Here is a 22,448-nt window from a genome sequence, read left to right as displayed (position 1 = left end):
GCAGCAGTTTTCTTAAAATATTTATTGACTTTAATTGAGAATAAAGCAACCACATTATATCAAAAAGAACAGTGTTCACATGTAACGTTTCAACAGAAAACAGAAGAAAATCCCAAAACGTTTAATTTCCAGACCTGAGTGTCACTAAAACACCAAGACATGAAAAAAACATGAAAACTTATTGTAGCTATGTGACTTTGCATTGTTAGGTTGCATGAGTGTCTTCCATAGGGGTTTTATTTTGAAATGCATGTCCTTCTTTTTGACTTTATTACAGCAAAAAGTTAATACTTAAATTGGAAGATTTGTCCAAATCAAATAAAACAATTTCCCAAAAACAAAATGGCGATACATTGGACATCTATTCTAATAGGCTAACCATTATACATGTAACACTTTGTCAATTGCATCGTAGGCAAACCTACTGAGATAAATATTCAGTGCATTTACTGTTTCCCTGTTACAACCAATAAAAGTTGAATAACCAATAAAACCTCTGCTGCCTGAGCAAAGAGCTGTACTCTCTTCAGCTTATCTTCCATATAATCAAGGGAACAAAAATATTTTACAATTGTATGGCTGATGATTTGTTGTACTGCATTACCGTGGACTGCCTAAAACAAATGAGTTTTTGATTACAAACTGATAAAAGAAAGCAGGTAAAGAGCAGTAATACTATACAATCAAAACCACATAAAGCTTAGTATGAATTAAATGTACAGATGATACCCGATTCAACAGAGGGCACCTCTTCCTCTTTGCTCAAAACACAAATTCATCATTAATTCAAATTAATTAGAGATTATACTTCATGCTCGTGACCCTGTCGTGGAGGTATGTCGATAACCTGCTTGCAGTGTTGTGATTTACACAAATAAAAGACACGTGCAAACATTTTTGATGACCCATGGCTTGCGGATGGATTATAAACAATCAGACTGTTGTGTTCGAAGGTGTGAAGTCAAAAGACAGCTTAAACATGATTAAATCAGACCAGCATGAATTGACAGACGTACACTGGGATTTACATATTTTAAAACATCCCTATAGGGAAATGCATAAATGAAAGACAACCGTAAAAAAACAAGACAGATGGTGTTCGTTTAGTCTTTGATATAGTGTATTGTGAATACTTTTATTGTAGACTGTGATCGATATGGTCACCACAAAGAAAAACCGGCACAGTTTCAGGATAGTGCTGATGCAAGCACCTCTTAAAATGTTTCTCTATATATTCTGCCCATTTTCTAGCTCTGATCACCATAAAAAAAGACTCCCCCTCCAGAGGAAACCAATGAACAAGTGACAAATTACATGAGAGGATTAAAAACTCACATTTCTTCTCTGGAGGGATTTTTTTTTTAATGTTGTTAATTCCTTCATTGTGACCATACCGTGTAGATATGTCTGAACTCTTTGAACCCTTTTGATAAACTATAGATGAATATCCTTGGTATGAACTTTGTCCATTAGTGTGATCATTAACGAACAGAATATGAATATTTTACAACCATTTAAAACAATGACTGCATCACTCAAAATCTAAAAAACAAAAAAAACAAAAACAAAAAACAGTACAACCTTCCTTAATTTACATCTTTTTTTTTGCAATTTTTCATAACAAAATGTAAAAAATATTTCATGTTTGTTTTAAACATTTTACAGTCTTTGTACAAGTTTACCAAATAATGGAGGAAATAAAATAGATAAACACCAGGGGTGGGCGATCACCTAGTTTTTTTAGTTATGGCTGTTAAAAAAAGGAAACTTTAAAGAAAAGAAAAAAAAAAGAAAAAATATTGAAACGATGGCTTTGGAGACATGCACTGTCAAACTAGCCTGTACAGTTTTGATGAAGAAATATCTCTCTGAAAAGAACAAAGAGGGGAAACCTTAAAAAAGGTAGAAAAGGGGGGACAGTTTTTTTTTTCTTTAAAAGCATTCAATTAATAAATAACATACTATAAAAACATTATAAAAGACAATCAGTAAGAAGACTTAACAGGTATGTGATGGAAAACTTTTAGTTTCCTCATGATTTCAAGATAATGACTTCCTCCAAACTCCAAAACAGTGATTCAAAAAATACCAGGTCCCATCATCACATTTCATCTGAGTAAAACAAGCTCAAAAAATATTATTTACACTTTCGTGTTCTTGGTTTTTTTTCCCCCCCTCACACATTTTGCCAGCTTTTAAAGCCTCTCATTATTGCCCCACGAGTAAAAAGAAAAAGGTTGAAAACTCATTTATCTCACTGGTACATTTCACTGCTGTCACACTGAGGCCTGTAAAAAATGCTAGGTGAGTTAAAAAAACAAACATTATACAATACTTTATGTAACAAGATGGATGTTCATGATGTCAAGTACAATGTACATAATTTACCTCCTGATGAGGAACTTATTTGGGTAATGGTGGCAGTGGGGGAGGCGGTTCTGAAGGGAGGGGTGGGGGTCTGGGGTTGCTCCCTCTGGAGCCACCACTGTACCGGTAGTCCCCATACTGGGATCTGTAGTCAAACATGGATGGCTGGGATGGCTGGACCCCCTGTGCGCTCAGAAGTGAGTTCAGCATTTCAAAAGTGTCCTGGTACTCATTTGACTGTGCCCCACCTGCTGCACCGTGCCCATTAGTGTCTGTCTTGTCACCTTTGGAGTGCGGATAGCTCCCTTGGTGGTGGGGGAGGCCCAGATTGGGGAGAATGTCAGAGCCATGACCAAGAGTTTGCCCAGAGGAGGAAGACAGGGACGGTAGCTGGTAGGGATTCCTAGAAGATTTGCTGACTTTAGAGGGAGGGTGAGTGCCTGCTGTGGGATCTTGGGAGTGTGTCCTCTTACGTGATGTAGACGAGGATGAAGAACCTGTTCTAGAGGAGTCGCTAGGGACTTTTTTGCTGCTTCCTACAGTCCCGCTCGAACTAGATGAATGTTTGTGAGAAGAGGAGAGTGAGGCACTGCTAGAAGAGGAATGGTGGTGGTGGTGGTGATGATGGTGATGGTGGTTAGATCGTTCCCTGTGCTTGTCCCTGCTCTTGCCCTCCTCTCCAGAACTCCCCCTTTGCTTCTCAGGCACTCGTATTCTGACTTTGATGTCCTGTTCCTGGCCACGGGCGCTGCCACTGTGCCCGCTGCCTCCTCCCCCAGCTAGGGGGAAGCGCATTTTAAGAGAGGTCCTCTCGTGCCTCTCCTTCTCTAAGGGGATTTTCAGAATAATGGGCGATGGGTTGGACATGTCAGAGGAGGAGGTGCTGGACTGCTGGTGATGATGCTGCTGTTTCTCCTTCCTCTGCTGCTGCCCAATGAGAGCCTGGGCAGCGTTGGCATAATCCCTTTTCACGCTGGCCTCCATGTTCTCCAGCTTCCTCTTCTGAGCAGCCAGGACGTCTGCATTCTTGGCCCGGTACTCACTCAGCGACACCTTAGCTGGTGCGTGAACCTCATTGTTGGGCTGTTGCTGTTGTTGCGGCTGCTCAGATGCTGCTTGTCCTTTTCCACTCCAAGTCGGTGCGCTGCCAGATGCAACCCTGTCTTTGTCACCGACGGATGAGGAAGAGGAGGAGGATGGTGGAGCCGAGAGGCTCATTAAGCCTGCCACGGTGCTCTCTGATGACGCCATAGAGATCATGCTCATCATGGTGTCCCTCTGGTCGCCCTCCTCCTGGACTTTTGGCTTGGCTTTTGGTGTCTGGCCTCCAGCCTGGCAGCCGAGAAGACAGACAATCATAGTCAGTCAACGAAACCTGTCCACACAGTGCAGGGTATCGTCGCTGTAGGTTAAACGAGGAGCAATGGAATAAAAATCTGTACCTTCCAATTGCGAATCCGTTTCAACCGGCTGGGTGTTTTCTCCAGAATCTGCAGGAACTCGTGTGTGAGCTCTGAAAAAAGTTTTGACAAAGTGAGGATAAATATCAGCTGGAGAAAGTTAAAAAGCTTCAGATTAAGCAATGCCATTTCCACTGCATAGTACGACTCGACTCAGTTTAGGTACCAGGTCCTTTTTATTTTTGTTTTTCCACTGCAGATAGTATACCCTCAGTGTGGGAAAGATTCTCATCTAATAGCCATAGCAACGCCTGGGGGTGGCGATATGGCCCATAAACAATACACGCGATACACAATCCATATCAATATTTTGAAATTTCCTCTGGACTACTGTAGACTGCTAAAATACTTACCAACTAAGTTAACTACAGTTAGAATGTAGTTAAAGAGTAGCTACTGTTATATAGTAAAGTTAAATAAAGTACTCTTAAGATAAACTTAGATAAAGTACTGTTGCACTAAAGTTAAATGGAACAGCTACTTGTACATAATAATGTCTATTATAATCAAGATAAATTTAACTACTGTTAAAATGAAGTTAAATAAACTACTATTACAATAACACATGCCTTGTGTGCTCACACACTATCGCCCATTAGATTGGTCTGGACAGGCTCGGGAGTGTGTGTGATGGATCATTTTTGTGTCTGTGAGAGGGTGAGATCCATAGGAGAGAGCGAGAGAACCAAAATGCGAGTCTCACGTCCGTGGCTTAACAAAAATTATGTGACAATTTATGCTACATTTGCAATGTAGTAATTTTGTACATCCCATGTGGAACAAGCCGCGATACACTGAGAATAATCAATATACTCCCCACCACTAGCAACACTGCGTGAAACTGCTGTGACATTACTGTGATAAATACTGAATCTTTTCATCTGCAACCAAACAGAGGAAAGTCTGCGTCTGTTGTCAGCTGTACAGCGTAGTGTACAGCGCAGTTTTCCAGGCTGATGTCTTTTTTAAAATGTGTATTGAGTATATGAAAAAAATTGCTGCTGCTGTTGATGGTAACTGAACCAATCAGTGGTCTGCAGTGTTTCTACTCCACCTTTTAGTATCATCTTAGCTCACTTGGAGCCTCAATGGAGGTGGTACCCAAAAAATACCAGGTACTATCCTCAACTTTTGCAAATGGAAAACCAAAAATAGAGCCAAGGTCATTTACAGCACATACCATCCAGCAGCTCGAGGGTAACTGTGGGATCAACATACTCCCACCAGTGTTTGCCGTCTGTAGACACAGGGATCTCCCAGTTGGACCACTTGCAGGCAAGATGGATGCACACGCAAGCCACAACCGGGGGACTATACTGCAGGCAGAACGTGGTCAAGTGCAGACTACGTGGCAGGATACATCCCAGAAGGCAATAAAAAAAAACAAAAAAATAGAAACAGGAGAGAGAGAGAGCAGACATGTTGAGTTAGAGGATTATAAGCAATAAATGCAGAAGATGTGAAAATGCTTATGCTTATATTTTACAGTGAACTGTAAATATACCTGTTGGTGGCCATGAAGTAAGATGTTTGAGCCAAATCCTTACTCGCTGGAACAACAATAGAACAAAGAAATACACTTAAAACCTCCAATGTTAATAGTTTAGCATGTAAACTTCCAGTCATACTGAAATATACAAACAGAATTTCACAAGACTGCAGAGTCGATGCTCACCTCTGACAAGCTGAGTGCACTTGACAACATGAGTATGTGGATGGTCAATGGTGATTTCAAAAGCTGTAAATGAAAAAAGGGACAAAAACAGACGTCTAAATAAATGAAATACAGAAGTGATATTAACATTTGCACCACTTAGTTTTCATTCATTCAAGTCCCTGAAAAAACAGAAAATGAATATAGTTATATCAAACTAAGTGTTGCAGAGAGTAATGATGAATGTCATTTTGCACTGGGTCTTCCAATAACATCCTGGACCATGTGAAAACAACAGATGAACGTGAAAACATGCTGCGGTCCTGCAATGTTGCAAGACACTGAATCTTGTTTAAACAGTGAAAACACAATTTGGTGTTTTCAATTAAAGCCAGGGTTATCTTCTTCAACTGCCTAGAAGTTTGAAAACATGGGAAAGGATTAAGCCGGCTGTAGCGAACATACTAAAAGCCATTGTTCATGATGCAGTGATTCGTCACATAAGTCCTCATACAAATAGCTTAGAATATGTAGCTAAGAAAAGAAGAGGGAAATGTAAAAGGTTATGGACATAATAGAAACAAAAGCAGAAACACTGTAATGCAACAGTGGGTAAATGCTGCTAATATGAAGCGTGAATGTCTCTTTCCTGTGCTGCTATATGCATGTGGGCTTTCTGTGGACAAAAGTAAAACCAGTTAGCTCTACTTTTATTATCACATGTGTTTCTGGAGGGAAATCAAGGGACCCAGTTCTTCCTTCCCAACTTACCCAAGGTCTGGAGTATTATGCTCTCAAGAATGACCAGGTCTTGGGCTTGTTGCAGGTAGGCCTGAGGTTGAGAGGACAGGCACGTTACTCACTGGGAGGCCTTCCAAACACATCAAACCCACCTTTTCTGAAGAGCCGACGAAGCCTCACAGACAAGCAGTGAGACAATTAAAAGCTACACAGTTGAGTACAGATGCTTTTGTTTTACAACAGTTAAACATCATATTACCTGGGTGACTGAAACACTACAAAAACACTGGGGAGCATTTTTGTCTTTTGCCCTCTCGTATTAAGAGGGAACAACACCTGGAGTAGCTCAAAACAAAATGCGCTGTCAAGTAACTGTGCCGAGGTTAAATGCAGTGGAAGAGTAAGAATAAAAAAGGAAAACTCAAAGTAAACATATTTACATTACATATAAAAGCACCAGCATCAATGCTGCTATTGGAAAAACATCCACTCTATTAAGACAAAAACTGTGATGATGAACATCACAAATCCGAGGAACACAGAAGAAGGATTACAGCCAAATTGTTGTTTCTGAACATCCACACAACAGTCGGCAAAATCAATCAAACAAAATCAATCTCTGAAATAATTCATCCCCTTCGAGCCTAAGTATCGAAGGGGTAACATCACCATCCGATCACGTACACTCAGGAGGAGACAGAGCACAATCACAGGTGGTTTCTGCAGCCCAACACTTACATCGCTGCGTACATCTGGTGAAGGCTCCTGAGGATTGAGGCATGCATGGGCCACCTTGATAACGTGTTCCAGCTTTCGGGGCTGCTCCTCAACCTTTGCAGCGAGGAAAAGGGCAGCAGGAGAAATAACCTGGCAAGGGTGAACCAAAATAAGTTCATGAGTTGACTGAAGATAAGCACTAACAGCTGTAACTGGGACTTCAGTGGATGAACAATACTTACATTTCTATGAAATCTGGTGAAAGACTGGACCATGTAGAATCGATGCATGTACACAATGGCTGTATTAATAGTAAGTTGGGACCTGATACAGGACAGTTAAGGACAAAGTAGCAAACTACTGATAGATCCCAAAACATATATTGATTATATATCGATAAATATGACTGAGAGTATTGGTCTACATGTAAAATAACATAACTAAAAAGCTTACATTTTTATACCTTACACTTATAAGCTCAGTATCACGTCAGTGACAGGACAACAGAGTTGAGACCCCGGCTAGCTTCACACACCAGTCAGATGTTACCGGAAGCAGTTATTTTTTTGAGTAAAACATAAAAGGCTGGACTCTAAAGATATAACAGTTTACCTCGTAGTCACACACACTACAAACACAACGTCTTTAAAGACAGTTATTCCACTAAAGCTTCGTGTTTTCCTCACAGTGTGGGGCAAAGCTAATGCTAACGTCCTGAAGGCCCGCCGACCACACAGGCCTTCGTGGCCCCGGTTGAGCCTACTACGCCGTTAGCAAGCTAACGTTAACGCAGTAAAATCACGAACCACCGCGTGTGACAGACGGAAAACACAAAAACAAACAAAATCCCCTCGAAGTAAACACAACAACAAACACCGGCCACGCTCCCGGCCGAACCGGCTTCACGAGAAGCTAAACTTCGCTAGCTAACATGCTAACGCTGGCTAGATGAGACGCAAGTCGTCCCCCGACAAAAGATACACATTGAGCCGCTGTCCCATGTCCTGGAGCAGGTTCGCCGCCTGTTGTCTGTAGGACAGCTCCTTGTCCGGATCAAGTCCCGCTCGCCGAGATGGGCTGTTGTCGATCTGTTGCCGGGTGTAGTACCATTTGTTATTACAGCTTGCAGGGAGAGAACGAAACGAAGCCGCCATCACTGAGAAGGACGATAGTTTAAAATTTCTGCGCGTCACAGGAACATACGTCACGCCGGGTCGGTGTACTTCCTGTAGCGGCCAGCAGGTGTCGCCAAAACAACCAAATATACCCCCTGACAAGTTTCATGAATTTTTATGAACTAGTCCATACCCATTGAGTGCACAGTTGCCCACGTACAGTTTCACATGGTGTGTGTTTGGGATACAAGTCATAGGAAATTGCACATTAAATAGTCAGCTGAACCCATCAAGAAGAGCAATGTATTCAGGTTTTGTGAATTTGATAGTATGATTGCTTGAAAGTACAGTAAAAAGTTACCATTGCCAATAGTGGGATAGTTAGTGGGCTAAAACTGTACATTAGTAGTTGAGGTAGCACGTTGAAAGGCAGATAGTTAAAGTGTTTTGTACTGACTTAAAAGTGGGGCGCACTGGTAGTTATCATGGGAAAGGTGCAGCTAGCCTTTGTTGCAGTGGTGTGTGTTGGAATCAGGCCTTCGTTCTTTGCTGTATGTCTTCCTTGATCTCTCTCTCCCATCCTCTCCTGTCATGCTTTACTGTCCTGTCAAATATAGGCAAAAAATACTGAATCCCAACTCACTGAGTGCTTGTGAGTGTTTAAGCTGAGTAGCTGGAAGCACCTTGTACAGTAGTCTTAGCCACCAGTGTGTGAATGAGTGAAAGTGGCATGTAGTCTTTAAGTGCTGTGAGTGGTTGGAAGACTACAAATGAGACAAACAAGTGCAGGTCCATTTAGCATCTGCGGTGTAATACTGCATCATATCAAACACATTTTGAAATATTAAAGTACATCAAAACTGTTCTTCAGCACATTACTTGTGTAAATGTACTTGGATACACTCCATCACTGACATCTGTCTCATCTTATCTTACTATATAATGATGAAAACTCTGTGTGTCTGTTCCACGTTTTTCTCCTCACTGACTTGGTCAATCCATGTGAAATTTGGCACAGTGGTAGAGGGTCATGGGAGGATGCTAATGAAGCAATATTACATCAATTGGCCAAAGGGGGGCGCTATAGCAACTGATTGAAATGTCAAACTTTGAATGGGCATATCTCATGCCCCGTATGTCGTAGAGACATGAAACTTTGCACACAGATGCCTCTCCTCATGAGGAACACATTTGCCTCAAGAACCCATAACTTCCGCTTATATAGATTTTCCACCATTTTGAATTTTTTGAAAAACACTTCAAATGGATCTCTTCCTAGGAAGTTTGAGCGATCTGCATGAAACTGGGTGAACATAATCTAGGGACCAATATCTAAAGTTCCCTCTTGGCAAAAGTTGGAAAACTTACTAAAACTGAGCTTCTATAAGGCAATGAATATTGCGGAGGGCGTGGCTCATCACATAAAGGTGTAGAACATCTCAAGGGTTTCACCCATCACCACGCAACTTTGTAGGCATATGACCACACATAATCTGAGGGGACCCCTCCATTATTGACCCCATCAAACAAAATGGGGGCGCTAGAGAGCTCATTTCTTATCTAGGCCTAACCGCCATATGGATTTTTACTAAACTTGGTAGATATGTAGAACAGGACGCCTCAAGGTGACTGGAGAAATTTAACTCTAATTGGCAACTAGGTGGCGCTAACAACAGAAAAATGCTTCAAAATGGCTAAAATGCAACAGATCGCTGTGGCTCCCCCTGTGGACCAATGTTTGGGTTTTTTTCTAATTTTTGGTATGACTAAGTCATGGTATGGTATGCTGTACTCTATGGGTCTGGACTACTATGATATTCATATGATGTTGATTTTATAGACTTCAGACCATTTCATTGCTATTCCATTGCTAGGCAAAGAGTTTTGGCCCCGGTTTATTTCATGTCAACTAGTGCATTAACCAACACTCTCATCATCAAGTCTCTCTTGTACCTACTTGGATTTTTTTCTATGAAAAGATAAAAAACAAGTCAAACGAAGCAGATATCAAAAAGTTGGAAACAATTTATTTTAAATCACAAAATGTTATAAAATGGACAGATAACTGAAGCAGTGTACCCATGGAATCCCAAAGAGAAAACACGAAAATAATAGGCTATTTGACAAATCAAAAGTATAATTAAATACACACAGAGTAATTAAAAAACAACCAAACAAGTGAGTTCAATCATTTAAATGGACTGTCAGAAAATGGTTTGGTTAATTGCAGCACTTCTAATAAACAGAAATAATCTTTCACTTATCATTAACTTAATGTTTTTGCTATTTGACTTTACTTCTTTTCTTTTTTTTTTTTTTTAATTTCCGGGTCTTTGAACAATCTCAAAAATTTATTACACATTTTCTGTTTCCACGGCCAAAAGTTCCAGTTTTCCTTGTTGCATGTTTGATAATGAAAAAGACATTTCTAGCCGTTTAATCATCTGACTGAGAACAAATGATTCCCCCTAAACAACCTGAGGGCTTTTACTGCAGGAGCTGTTTCACTCGCTGCTAAATAAAGACTATAAATGGACTTCACTGCAGCTTTAAGAAAGCATTGAAGCATTAACAGTGAATTTGGGATGTTACTCAGGAGCTAATACTGTCTGTGTATTTTATAAACATCCCTCTAATTCTGATATAAAAATAAGGCAAATAAAAGAACTAATGAGCTTCGCTGAGAAAAAGGTGCTCCAGTAAATAATGACAAGGTTTAAATCAAATGTTTTTCCTAATTCTCTGACCTGAGGCTCAGAGAATAACTGAGCTTTATCCTTGTTGTTCATTTCCTAAACCATTTAAATGATCCAACTCACCCATTTATCTTTGTATTTAATCACACTTTTGATTCACAGGAATCCTATTAGTGACATAAGTCGTCTTCAGGGATCTCTGTTGTGCAGTAATGAAAATGCTTTACAAAAAAACACAGGCTCTAAAACGTTAATCACATTTTTCCAAATCTTTCTGCACGCTTCATTTTCTTTGCCTGTTGAAAAAAGAGAAAGGAAACACAGACGTTAATCCACAATCGCTCCTTCTTTGATCTTTTTATGTTAAACTCACTGCGCTGTGGGGAAACACTGCAAAACATTTCTAACATTTTCTAAAAAGTCCAAGAAAATGCAAAGAATGGAAAAAAAACAACCTACCTCAACGTCGGCTGAACCAACTGAAGCTGCACCTGTTGAGATCCCAAACCTCTCCTTCCTCTTTTTCAGCTTTTCATCTTCTTCAATCTGGAAAAAAAAAAAAACATTTTCAGCATTATTTTGATGCCAAATTTTAGACTCCAAAAAATTAGGGCTGACCCCTAACAGTCAACCAAACATTAGTTGACCAGAAAGGTCATTAGTCGAGATTTCTTTGGTCATTTAGTCACAGAAAAAAACACACACAAAAAAACCCCATGAAACTCCATCAGGAGCTGCGCCTTGTCAAAATAAATCAAAACTTATATAACTGGACCATGTGGAACTTTAACTTGAAAGGACAGACACAGGAAGTGTCCACGCTCAGCAGTCAGACAGGAGTCAGGTTAATTTCCAGGGCTGGTACCTGCGGTTATTCCACAGGCTAGTTAATAACATGTCGGGCAGGAAATCCAAAGTGTGGGATCATTTTGAGAAGGTGAAGGACGAACCCAAGGTGATATGTAAACTCATCTTCATTGGTCGACTACAAACATGACGTATCATCTGAAACATGGAAGTAGCTACATGCCCATTAGCCCACAGCGTCATTAACAGGCGGCTCGCTCAGTGTGTGACGTGCACTTGGAGATAAAATATAGGCCTATATTAATGAAGGGTCATTAGTACGGTTTTGTATTTCTCTGTAATGTAGCACAGTGTTAACAATGTTACTGATACTATTCTTTCTCACACCTTCAACTCAAACCACCAAAATATATCATTTAATAATTACATTAACATCATAAACATGCAGGTGACTAGTCGACTAATGGCCCTAAATGACGACTATTGGTCAACTAGGAAAATTCTTAGTCAGGAGCAACCCCACAAAAAAATGTCATCGTCATTGTGCAGATACACCGTGAATTAAAACTCAATCACCTTTTGTGAAAGGGACGAAACGTTCATGCCGAATCTTTCTGCTCTCTTCTTCAGCTGTTCGACGTTCACCTTCATGAGACACAAAAACAGTCAAATGAACATGATCTCATTTACTGGAGGCATTAAATAAATGTGTCTGTAAATGATGCAACACTTACAGGAGCTTTACTGTTTGCAACGACACCTGTTTGGGAGACGGGAAAAAAATCAGAGTAAGAAGCGGCAGGCAGAAAACAACAAACCTTAAACATAAAGAAAAACATGTTAAAGCTGCACTTGTTGCTGAAGAAATATGATGCATGAATTTAGTGGTCTAGTGTTTGGATGTGGATATCCTGGTGTTCATTTTTCTTGTTAAAAAGCAATGTAAAGAAAGAACAACATAAGAAACTAACAACAGAATTTTATGACTCGTTATCTTAAGCTCTGTGTTTAAAATGAAACATGTATGTTCACTGATCATTTTGCTTCACTGAGAAACAGAAAATCAGTTTAGTGAAGGAGTAGAGTGACAACAGACCTGGAGTGGGACTGGTGTTCCCAGTGGATTCACCAAACCTGAAGAAAAGAAACAGAATTATTTTAACATGGCTGTGTGCATTCACCTAAAGTATAAATCCAGTTTATTTTACAGTCTACAGGTATCAGACACTTAGATTTAATGTTTTTTTAAGAGCTTTTTAAGATACTTTGGAACTAAGTTGGACAAATCAGTTTTTTTCTTACTCAAGCACTGCAGGTCAGTATAGACGTGGTCCTGTGCAGACATAGGTTTTATGTAGGAATGTGGTTATTAGAGGGAGTTATGTTAATCTACATTTTTGCCAACAGGCAAGTGCAAGTATAAAGTAAAACAACAATATAACACCTCGTCCTAACTGGAGTGAATACGTGCCAACATCAAAGTGTTTCAGCTGCTCCCAGTGAAGCTGTCCTGACCTGCTGCGACCATCAGCAAACAGGCTAAGCAACATGTTGCTTGTTTGACAAACCACTCACCCTGGCTCTATTTTTGTGAGGCTTCATGCATCTCCAACTTATTTTCAAATCAACAGCAAGCCATAACTTTGGCTTGATAAGCTCCCAGAATGTTGTTGTTGCTTTGGACAATTTTAACACTCCATCTGCCGGAGTTTGCTTGCTCACTGTATATTAGAAAGAGGTGTTTGGGTCAGTAGTAGGTGTACAGATTTGTAACATCATAAAAGTCGACCTTCGCGCGGCAATTAAGACCTCACAAATTCAATTTTAAGACTAGACTTTGAAAGTCTGGAGTCAGGCCAACGGTGTGCCCAACCACCTCGAAGCAGGTAGCTGTGACCTCTCACCGACCGCAGCCACCCCCCCTCATCCACCTGAAACAAGTGTGTTTGACACTTAACTGATGATGGTGCAGTAGACCAGAGAGACAGCGTTTTAAAAAGTTTGTGTGTGTTCAGCTCTCAGTACTTCAGCAGCGTCTAAAGGCTAATTCACATTACACAATTTTCACTGCGATTTTGACATCACAGAGGATCTTGAGAGCCATGAGAGATCTTGGGTCGGAGGTGAGTCGGCAGGTAGTCTGCCACGACGAGTCCTCATGTGTGAATAAGCCTTTGAGCAAGTTGCCCCCTCGTCTGTGACTGGGACTGGATATCTGGCATGCTAGAAAACTGGAGAAGGCTGACAGAACTGACGAAGAGCATCAGCCAATGAGAGGCGGGATATGTCCCACGTCAGCACGCAGGAGAACGGAAGAAATGTGAGGAGTACAAGGGTTGCCAGGTCCGCTTATTAGCCGCGACTTTGGGCTTGTTTCTAAAGTGAAGTTGCTTATTTGGGCTTGCTCTCTAAACGTCACCTTCCTCTATATATATCCGTCTAATAGGTTGTTTAAATGCATGATAATATGTCAGACTGCAGTCGCTTCTTTTGGGCTTGTTTTCATTGCCCTGGTTGCCTGTTTCTCTCCCAAGATCTGGCAACACTTACAAGCCGGCCGGCAAGCAACAACAATGGCGGCGTCCACAGGATCACGGGGAGTGCATTGTGTTTGGACCCAGGATAATAAAGAATATCCATGCCTTTACAATGTGTTTGGTGACGTCACCGCATTATCTGGGGCTCTGTCGGTGAGGGCCCGGTGGAGAAATCTTGTGGTGTGCACACACAGGCCGTAACGCAGTTGGCGAGACTCCCGCTGACAGAAACACGTCGCCAGGTATGAACAGATTACGACAGTCTCCGCAACGCAAAATCAGGGTGAAAATCGTGTAATGTTAACTAGGCTTAACTGAATCTCTGTGGTTTCAAGTTCAGTTTCTCTCCTGTGCCCAGTTTGTACTTGGGATATCTGCTTTATAATGTTTATCAGACAGGATGTACTTTGGTTATTTCTCTGTTTTATGAGAACTTTCCACATCTTTCTGTATTATCAGTGTGCATATTAGGCTTCCTTCCTCTCCTTGTTCATATTATCCAAACCACTTAAGAGGTAAAACTGAGAAGTGAGCACACCTTTCTATTATTATCGCATTGCACAGTTGGGTTGGGCCAGTGTGAATATCTTTAAACCAGTCTGATATTAAGCGCCGATCTGCCACCTATATGCCCTCTGAGGCTAATTGTGATCTGTGATATTGAGCTATATGGATAAAACTGAGTTTAATTTTGTTTTCTGTAGTGACACAAGGAGGCATCGTATAGACTCTTCATTTCAATTTAATGAATCAGCCGTTCCTGGCCTATTGTGCTGCTTTTAAAACGAAGAATAGGAATCAAAAGTAACAGGTTGTTCAGGTCAAAACAGCGCATCATGTCGCTCGTGCCAGTTAGGACACCTCTTTCATCGGCTTCAAATCCAAAATGATGCCACATTGGAGCAGTTTTAGATTTCTTGAGGGACTAACTTTGTCATGTCTTGTCTCATCAACAAAAAAACAACCATGGCATGTGCTGCTCTCCCCACCTCCACATCTACTGAAATTGGATCTCCTTCATGTTGCCGTGCTCGGCTTTAGTGCTGTGACTGATGTAGGCTGCTTTTTTAATTTGCCATAATGTGCCATAATGACTACTGGTTTAGCTGGTTTGCATTAAATCAAACCGGTTTAAGCTCGTACACCGGTGAGCATAATATTATCGTTGCTCATAGGAATGATGACCGAAACTACAAAAATAAAACTGTAATAAACTGGAAGTTTTTTCAAAAATATACCCAGAAGAGGACCCTGGTCAAGTCTTACCTTGCTGCACGTATAGCCTTTTTGCTTTCAGCTGACGCAGGCAAGTTGAAACGTTCGGCTCTCTTCTGTAGTCTCTGCTCAACAAAAGAACACAAGCCGATGGCAGAGGTGTTGGTTCTGATGCTTATGTGTGTATTATTTCTGTAGTTTCACACCCTCACACATTTGTGAAGACGGCTAAAAGTTACTGTGTACCTAAGCTGATGTTTTTAAAGGCTCAGATATCACATGTCTCACACAGGGCATTAAATGCTGTATTAAAATATGCAGCTTTAAGATTTTCAGTTAAGTTTTACGTGCATGCAAACATGTCACACGTACTTCACTGGAAGATGCTGGAGGAGTTATTTTCACCACCTTCTTCTCTGCAGGTCTGAAAGAAAAAACATGTAAAGATGTGGGATGACCAAAGACTGATGAGTAGCGACAACTATAAACACATTATGAACCAGTGTTTATCGAACACTTCTGCACTAAACCTGATGACCTATAATCCCCCACACGTGAAGCCATTTAGACAAGATGTACACATGCATTTTAGCCACATAGCATTATTTTTTTACTGGTTTATTGTAGACTGAATGAGAATAAACTTACGGCTCGCACTCAACAGGCTCTGAATCCTTTGCGTCTTTTACATTGTTGGCAGTCTCAACTTTTGAGAAGTCCTAAAAGTAAAATGTTAACATTTATCAGAGCTTCACAAAATGATCTAATGAGGTCTGAGAGGGGAAGTGAAAGCATCTACAGTCACATTACCTCTGTGTCCTCCGCCAGCACATCATCGACATCCACATCTTCCTCTATTGTTTGGATTATGGGGGAAAGGCAAACAGCAGAGAGCAGAAAGAAAGAGACACAGTCTCATCATACATTAACAGCATCCCATACGAAAAATATACGTAGAAACAATTAATTTCAACATGATTAAGTTCATGTGTGACCATGACAACAATTATTTGTTTTGGATTTGTCTAAATATGAAGGTGCTGCCTCACCGTGCTCCTCCAGGTAGGCTTGCAGTCGGGCAATGAGTTCTCCTTTGTTTCCCTTGGTTTCCAGACCTCGGGCCTCGCACTCCTGCCTCAGTTCAGCAAGCTGAAACAACAACAGAGACAGAAGTAGTACTCTTAATACAACAAGTGTTCAAATTCCTTACAGATATATGCACAACAGTTAGCAAGAAGCAGTCACTGGCCATGAAAAGTTCAGATCACAGGCTCCCTTATACAATGCTCATTTAAATATGTATAAAAAGAAAAACAGGCAAGTAAAAAATGAGAATGTAAGACATAATAGTGTGAAGGGATTAAATATAATAAATAAAATATGAAACAAATTACCTTTTTTTTTTTTAAAGATATTTTTTGGGGCATTTTCGCCTTTAATGGATAGGACAGACAAGTGTGAAAGGGGGAGAGAGAGAGAGAGGGAGTGACATGCAGCAAAGGGCCACAGGCTGGAGTCGAACCCGGGCCGCTGCGGCAACAGCCTTGTATATGGGGCGCCTGCTCTACCACTAAACCACCGACGCCCCGAAACAAATTACTTTGTGGTGGACATTAATTGATGAATTAATGAACTACATTATAAACAGGACTGTAGGAAATTATGTCCAGTGAAAACAAATATATATGTAAGGAGCTTGTAAAAGAGAATAAATGTAACAAGCGCCATTTAATAACCATGTCGTTTATTTCTTTTCCCAGAAATCAAAACTGCTCACAGTGAGATCTGTGGAGAAACTGACATAAAGTGTCTGGAAAGCAATGCTGTGATTGACTTTTTAAAAATACATTTTTAATGCTTGGAGCACCAGAATTTAAATCCTCTTTACCTTCAAGCAGAAACTACCTGCATGGAAATGCCACTAAAGTCTCACTACAAAGTCTCAGGTGCTGTTCAGGAGATGAAACAGATTCGCTAAAGAACGCTAAACGCCAAAACAACCAGACACAAGAACAGTTTCTTTTCACAGGCCATCAATCCAATTAACAGTCAGTATCAGTCCATCATATCAGGAACAATCCCTGAGGAATTACCCCGTAAAACAAAGCATCCACTTTGCCAGTAAATCATATACGTCATAGTTTGAATACTCACTGTTCTTTAACATGTTAATATCATCACCATCAATACACACCGATCAGCCAAAACATCAGAACCACTGGTTGGTGAAGAGAATAACAGTGATCATTTCATGTTCAGCTGGCAAACTTTATGTTCTGGCATTCATGTGGATGCCACCTGATGCGCTCCACACACCTTAGTACCCCACTTAGGGTTGCAACATTATGAGATTGTCATGGTACAATAACTCAGAAAATATCATGGTTTCACAGTATCATGGTTTTACAAAATTTATATTTTTGTCAGTCAGAATGACCCATAAAGGAATGAAAACAGAAGCATTATGTCTGGTTGAAGAAACCTCTTATTACTATAACTGAAATTTAAAACCATTTCTTTAATGGAAGTATATTTAAAAAGTCTCCCCTTTTCAAACAAACTAAAATAAAGGAGAGATTCTCCATCCAGCTGCATTTTTTTCTCCAATATCACAGATATGCAAATGTACACGGTATGATAACTGTGAACTTTTATATCACATTATACCTTCAAAGCAGTGTATCGCTGCCACCCTAACCCCTTGTCATGTCAACAGCACTCCCCAGGAGCATTGGCCCCCCCCAGCAGGACGATGCGCCATGCCACACCATAAATACTGCTCAGGAATGTCCTAAAGAATATGACAAAGAGCTCAAGGTGTCAACCTGGCCTCCAAATTCTCCAGCTGCTGATCTGATCAGCGATCCATGGGATGTGCTGGTACCCCATCTCACAACCCACATAACTCAAAGGACCTGCTGCCAACGCCCTTGCGCCAGACACCACAGGACACCCCCGAGAAGTCATGTGTCCATGCTTCAACAGGTCAGAGCCAGGTGCGATCCAAGGAGGCCCTTCTGTGAACTGGGGGTACCTCTGGGGTACGAGCACATCCTAAGAAAGCTCAATCAGACTGGCATCTGGGGAATTTTGAGGCCAGCTTGATGCTTTGAGCTCTTTGTCACATTCCTGAGCAGTTATTCTGCTGCTGCATGGTGCATTGTCCTGCTGGGTGGGTGGGTGGAGTACGTCAAGTGTCATCCACATGCAAAGCAGGTTTCCCAGCTGAACATTGTCATGAAATTAATAATGTTATTGACTTCACCAGCCTGGGGTTTAATGTTGTGGTCGACTGGTGTAAATATAAGAGTCACTGTATGCTCTGTATATAATGCCACCTACCTTACCTGTTACATAAATCATATTAATTTCAGCACCCTCTGCTGAACACTGCATTAACGTTACTGTATTACTCTTAACAAAGTAATTGTGCTGTTGTTGGACAGACGGATAGATACTTTTAATACATTATTATATTATACAACTGCTCTTTGTTTCCTTGTTTTAATTATGCGTCTTTCTGTGCAAATATATTGACAGCAACACAAATCCCTTGTACGTGAACACATGTAAAGCTGATCCTGATTTAATAGTCGGTGTATCTACGGGCTAATGTTTAGCTAACATGGGTTACATGACCGATGGAGGTCAAACACACTCGGTTACCGACGTCGCTAATTTATTTGGACCCGCGACAGAGATGGCGGGACGCTTTGTATCTAATTACAGCGGCTACATTTACATTTCTAATTTACACATTACACTTTTACATGTTGATTTAAAGTCATTCTCGGCTGTCTGTCACCGTTACCGTTGAGTTTTCAACGTTAGCTCGGAGCGGTTTGCTCTGTTAGCTTCGCAGCCGAATGAACAACGTGAACACACGCCGGTTGTTAGCTTCACACCCGGCGGACACATTTTAAGAGTCAAAGCTGTCAGTTATCCGTGTCCTCACTCTCAGGTACTACAGATAATAACTTACACAACATTATGTTTATTAATTAAAGCACCTAATGGTTGTAATAAATACATATTAATGATGAGTACCAACCTTCAGTTTCTGCAGCTCTATCACTTCGGCCATCTTTCTCTGTTGATGTATCACTTCCTCCAATCACACTGGAGCTGCTCTACTTCTGAACTCCTCCGCGATCACGGCCTGTATCGCACAGCGCCCCCTGATGGACGGACTGACGAACTGCAGGCGAGTAGAAACAATACAGGCAATGGCAGGAGGGCCATTTTTTCCTTTGAAGGGCCAAAACTGAATCTTAATAGGGGTCCTACTTTATTTTTAAGATGCAAAACGTTGTTAAGATCCCATTTCCCATAATTTAAATGCCTTTTGTCCGTGTCTCAATATCCCTTTTTACACACTTTGCACTATAGGGCCGCTATCGGCAGTGCCATGCACGACATTTTGCAGGGCAGGTGCTCAAGCGGAATATACTATTAATACTAATAATACTAATAATAAAATAATAATGAACTTTAATCATAAAGCACTTCTCAAACTAAAGTTAGGAAGTGCTTTACATGGTCGATCACGGATTTAAAACAATGCAGGATTCAGGCAAATAAAATGAGGCAACTTTAAGAAAATACTAAGGACACTAGAGCGCAGTGGTGCAGTGGTTAGTGCTGTAGCCTCACAGCAAGAGGGTTCCTGGTTCAAACCCAGGGTGGGGGTTCAGTGGGGACTTTGCATGTTCTCGCTGGGTCAGCGTGGGTCTTCTCCAGGTACTAATAACAGGTAAAAGTAACACGTCTGATGAAGGGCAGGGGCCCGAAACGTAACACATGAATAAATTGTTCAAGGAGCAGCTTCTGGTGTGCGGACTTTATCCTTTATTCTTCTCCAGGTACTTCCAGCTTCCTCCCACAATCTAACGTCATGCACGTTAAGTTAATTGGTGACTCTGAATGGTTGTCTGTCACGTTAGACCTGGCGTCCAGGTCCAGGTCCAGGGTGTACCCCGCCTCTCGCCAAACGTTAGCTGGGATAGGCTCCAGCCCCTAACAGGATAAGCAGTTACAGAAAATGAATGACTAACAACAATAAAAGTAAAATAAAGATAAAATATCACTGAAGCAGATAAGTTGGTAACTAATTGCCCTGTAGACTGTAGAGCAATCAAATCAAAAAAGCAAATCAAACAAAAGAAAAGAATACAATAACCGATGACAACACAAGATAAAAACAACTAAAAAAACAAATGTATATAAAATAAAGACAGCAGTGCGCTGAATGTGTGAAATTAATAAAAGCCTTTTTTTGACAGATAAGTTTTAGGAAGTGATTTAAAAGGTGTCAGCAAGTCTCAAAAAAGTGCATCTCTTCCAAGAATTTCTACATTTATTTTTTATTTATAACAGGCAACAACAAAGACAACAATGCCACACTATGAAGGCTTTCATGGTCTATAAAGTAAATAACCATCACAACATTAGTCTGACAGAGATTTGGAGGGACACGGTGTGATTTCATGCCAAACTAACTCACTTGCTGTTAAGCTTAATGATGGGTTACTGAGATTTAGGGGGTCAAAGGTCAAAGGTCATCGTGACCTTGCATCCATCTCATTCTTGTGAACGCAATATCTCAAGAAAGCCATAAGGGGATTTCCTCAAATTTGGCGCAAATGTCCACAAGGACTCAAGAATGAAGTAATTTTAATTTGGTAGTCGAAGGTCAAAGGTCAAGGTCACTGTGACCTCACAAAACATGTTTTGAGCCATGACTCAAGGATACATATGTTATTATGACAGAATGCCACACATATCTCTAGTAGGATATAATGATGATTCGATGACAGTTTATATCCAAAAGGTCAAAGGTCATTACTCAACATCATAACCCTTAAGTGTCCAGCTTGAAACTGCGTTGATTGTTTAGACCTTCTGTACTGCCGAGGGAAGACGCCATTAAGCATCCATGTTTTCACACTCCTGGATGTAGATTGTGAGTGCATCTTGACTGGTGCACGGAGACATTCAACCATGAGGCGGTAAAGCAAATGCATGCGCTAGCCAGATCAAGAGCTTAATGACATGAGGCAATGGTGCTCATGGGAAATGAAGTCTTTATCCCTAGTAATACTACAGTTGGGGGAGCTAAAGCTAACACAAAATGAAAGTTCCCTGTAGGCCTGGTTGACAAGAGGCTTGAACTATACACTGCTTTTTCTGTAAAAGGTCACAAGTAAACAAAAGTTTGTGAATCACTACTTCTTTATTTAACTGTATTGAGACGCCATGTGTTACAGTTTGCTTACATTCATGTGTCTGTACGAACATACGTGTTAAAGCATGAGGGGAGTTAAAGGGTTCACGATGAAGCAGGTCTGAACAGGATTTGCCGTGAATGCTGACATTGTTTTAAAAAAGAGGTTTAAACAGTGTCACAGTTTGGCACATATGATATGGAGACAAAAAATCCTTCAACAAAGTCACTTTATAGTTCTCGGGGGGTAGAAGGACAAAGCCGGATGAATTTAGGGAGTCACAAGTGCTTCAATAATCCTCATTAACATTGCATTCCTCCCTTTTTTTTCTCCCTAGGCTCAGTTTCTCTTAACAGACTGTGTGACCTATTGTTCCAATGACACAGAAATGAACCGCTTCCTTTCACACTTTAATATTTCATACATTATATTTCATCACAGCGTTGTATTTAAGTATATCAGCTAATATATGAATATACTGTATCAGTTTTTCATGAGGTGGATTTGATCATCAGCAGCAACGTGAAGTTCAGAGTAAATCTGCACATAATTAGGAACAATCAGACAGGCCAAAATAGGTCAGCTGATTTCAGCAGAGATTTAGGTAACCATTCATTTTGTATTTGAGAGCACGTGTTTGTGGAATTGTCACCTAAGGCCCTAAAATTCATGACACTGTAACCTCATGATTTACACTGAACAAAAATATAAATGCAACACTTTTGTTTTTGCTCCCATTTTTCATGAGCTGAACTCAAAGATCTAAAACATTTTCTATACACACAAAAGACCATTTCCCTCAAATACTGTTCACAAATCTGTCTAAATCTGTGTTAGTGAGCAATTCTCCTTTGCCGAGATAATCCATCCCACCTCACAGGTGTGGCATATCAAGATGCTGATTAGACAGCATGA

General features: G+C 40.7%; 2 protein-coding genes across 3 annotated transcripts; both read right to left on the bottom strand.

The window, feature by feature from the left end:
- Positions 1-7: 7 nt before the first annotated feature.
- Positions 8-8,100, bottom strand: ccnt1 (cyclin T1). 2 transcript variants are annotated; one of them, XM_049581270.1, is made up of 9 exons: positions 7,921-8,100; positions 7,182-7,263; positions 6,961-7,089; positions 6,253-6,313; positions 5,503-5,565; positions 5,332-5,377; positions 5,008-5,171; positions 3,810-3,880; positions 8-3,699 (listed from the first exon to the last, which is right to left on the bottom strand). In XM_049581270.1, exons 1-9 carry the CDS (start codon positions 8,091-8,093, stop codon positions 2,404-2,406), a joined length of 2,085 nt encoding a protein of 694 aa, XP_049437227.1. In that variant the 5' UTR covers positions 8,094-8,100; the 3' UTR covers positions 8-2,403. The 2 variants fall into 2 exon arrangements, with proteins under 2 accessions (XP_049437227.1, XP_049437226.1); XM_049581269.1 differs by having other exon boundaries at positions 5,332-5,387; positions 5,504-5,565.
- A 1,961-nt stretch (positions 8,101-10,061) lies between these two features.
- LOC125891876 (SAP domain containing ribonucleoprotein) lies at positions 10,062-19,458 on the bottom strand. The gene is made up of 11 exons (XM_049581445.1): positions 19,361-19,458; positions 16,359-16,458; positions 16,120-16,163; positions 15,958-16,028; positions 15,682-15,733; positions 15,361-15,434; positions 12,654-12,691; positions 12,292-12,317; positions 12,134-12,202; positions 11,210-11,296; positions 10,062-11,046 (listed from the first exon to the last, which is right to left on the bottom strand). Exons 1-11 carry the CDS (start codon positions 19,391-19,393, stop codon positions 11,005-11,007), a joined length of 636 nt encoding a protein of 211 aa, XP_049437402.1. The 5' UTR covers positions 19,394-19,458; the 3' UTR covers positions 10,062-11,004.
- Between the last annotated feature and the right edge of the window lie 2,990 nt (positions 19,459-22,448).

This window comes from Epinephelus fuscoguttatus, linkage group LG7 (genome assembly GCF_011397635.1).
Source record: "Epinephelus fuscoguttatus linkage group LG7, E.fuscoguttatus.final_Chr_v1".
Classification (NCBI taxonomy): domain Eukaryota; kingdom Metazoa; phylum Chordata; class Actinopteri; order Perciformes; family Serranidae; genus Epinephelus; species Epinephelus fuscoguttatus.
The sequence above is the reverse complement of the archived record's forward strand: the minus strand, read 5'-3'. Positions and strand labels throughout refer to the sequence as shown.

What these genes read in the sequence shown, in the direction of transcription:
- ccnt1 (XM_049581269.1), bottom strand. Translation starts at nt 8,093, where the DNA reads ATGGCGGCTTCGTTTCGTTCTCTCCCTGCAAGCTGTAATAACAAATGG. An exon ending in TCACCAGATTTCATAGAAAT is followed by an intron (nt 7,090 to 7,181) that starts GTAAGTATTGTT and finishes CACCCTTGCCAG; the next exon opens with GTTATTTCTCCTGCTGCCCT. An exon ending in AGTGCACTCAGCTTGTCAGA is followed by an intron (nt 5,388 to 5,503) that starts GGTGAGCATCGA and finishes CTTTGTTCTATT; the next exon opens with GTTGTTCCAGCGAGTAAGGA.
- LOC125891876 (XM_049581445.1), bottom strand. Translation starts at nt 19,393, where the DNA reads ATGGCCGAAGTGATAGAGCTGCAGAAACTGAAG. An exon ending in TAGAGCTGCAGAAACTGAAG is followed by an intron (nt 16,459 to 19,360) that starts GTTGGTACTCAT and finishes TTGTTGTTTCAG; the next exon opens with CTTGCTGAACTGAGGCAGGA. An exon ending in AGCCTACCTGGAGGAGCACG is followed by an intron (nt 16,164 to 16,358) that starts GTGAGGCAGCAC and finishes TCCAAACAATAG; the next exon opens with AGGAAGATGTGGATGTCGAT.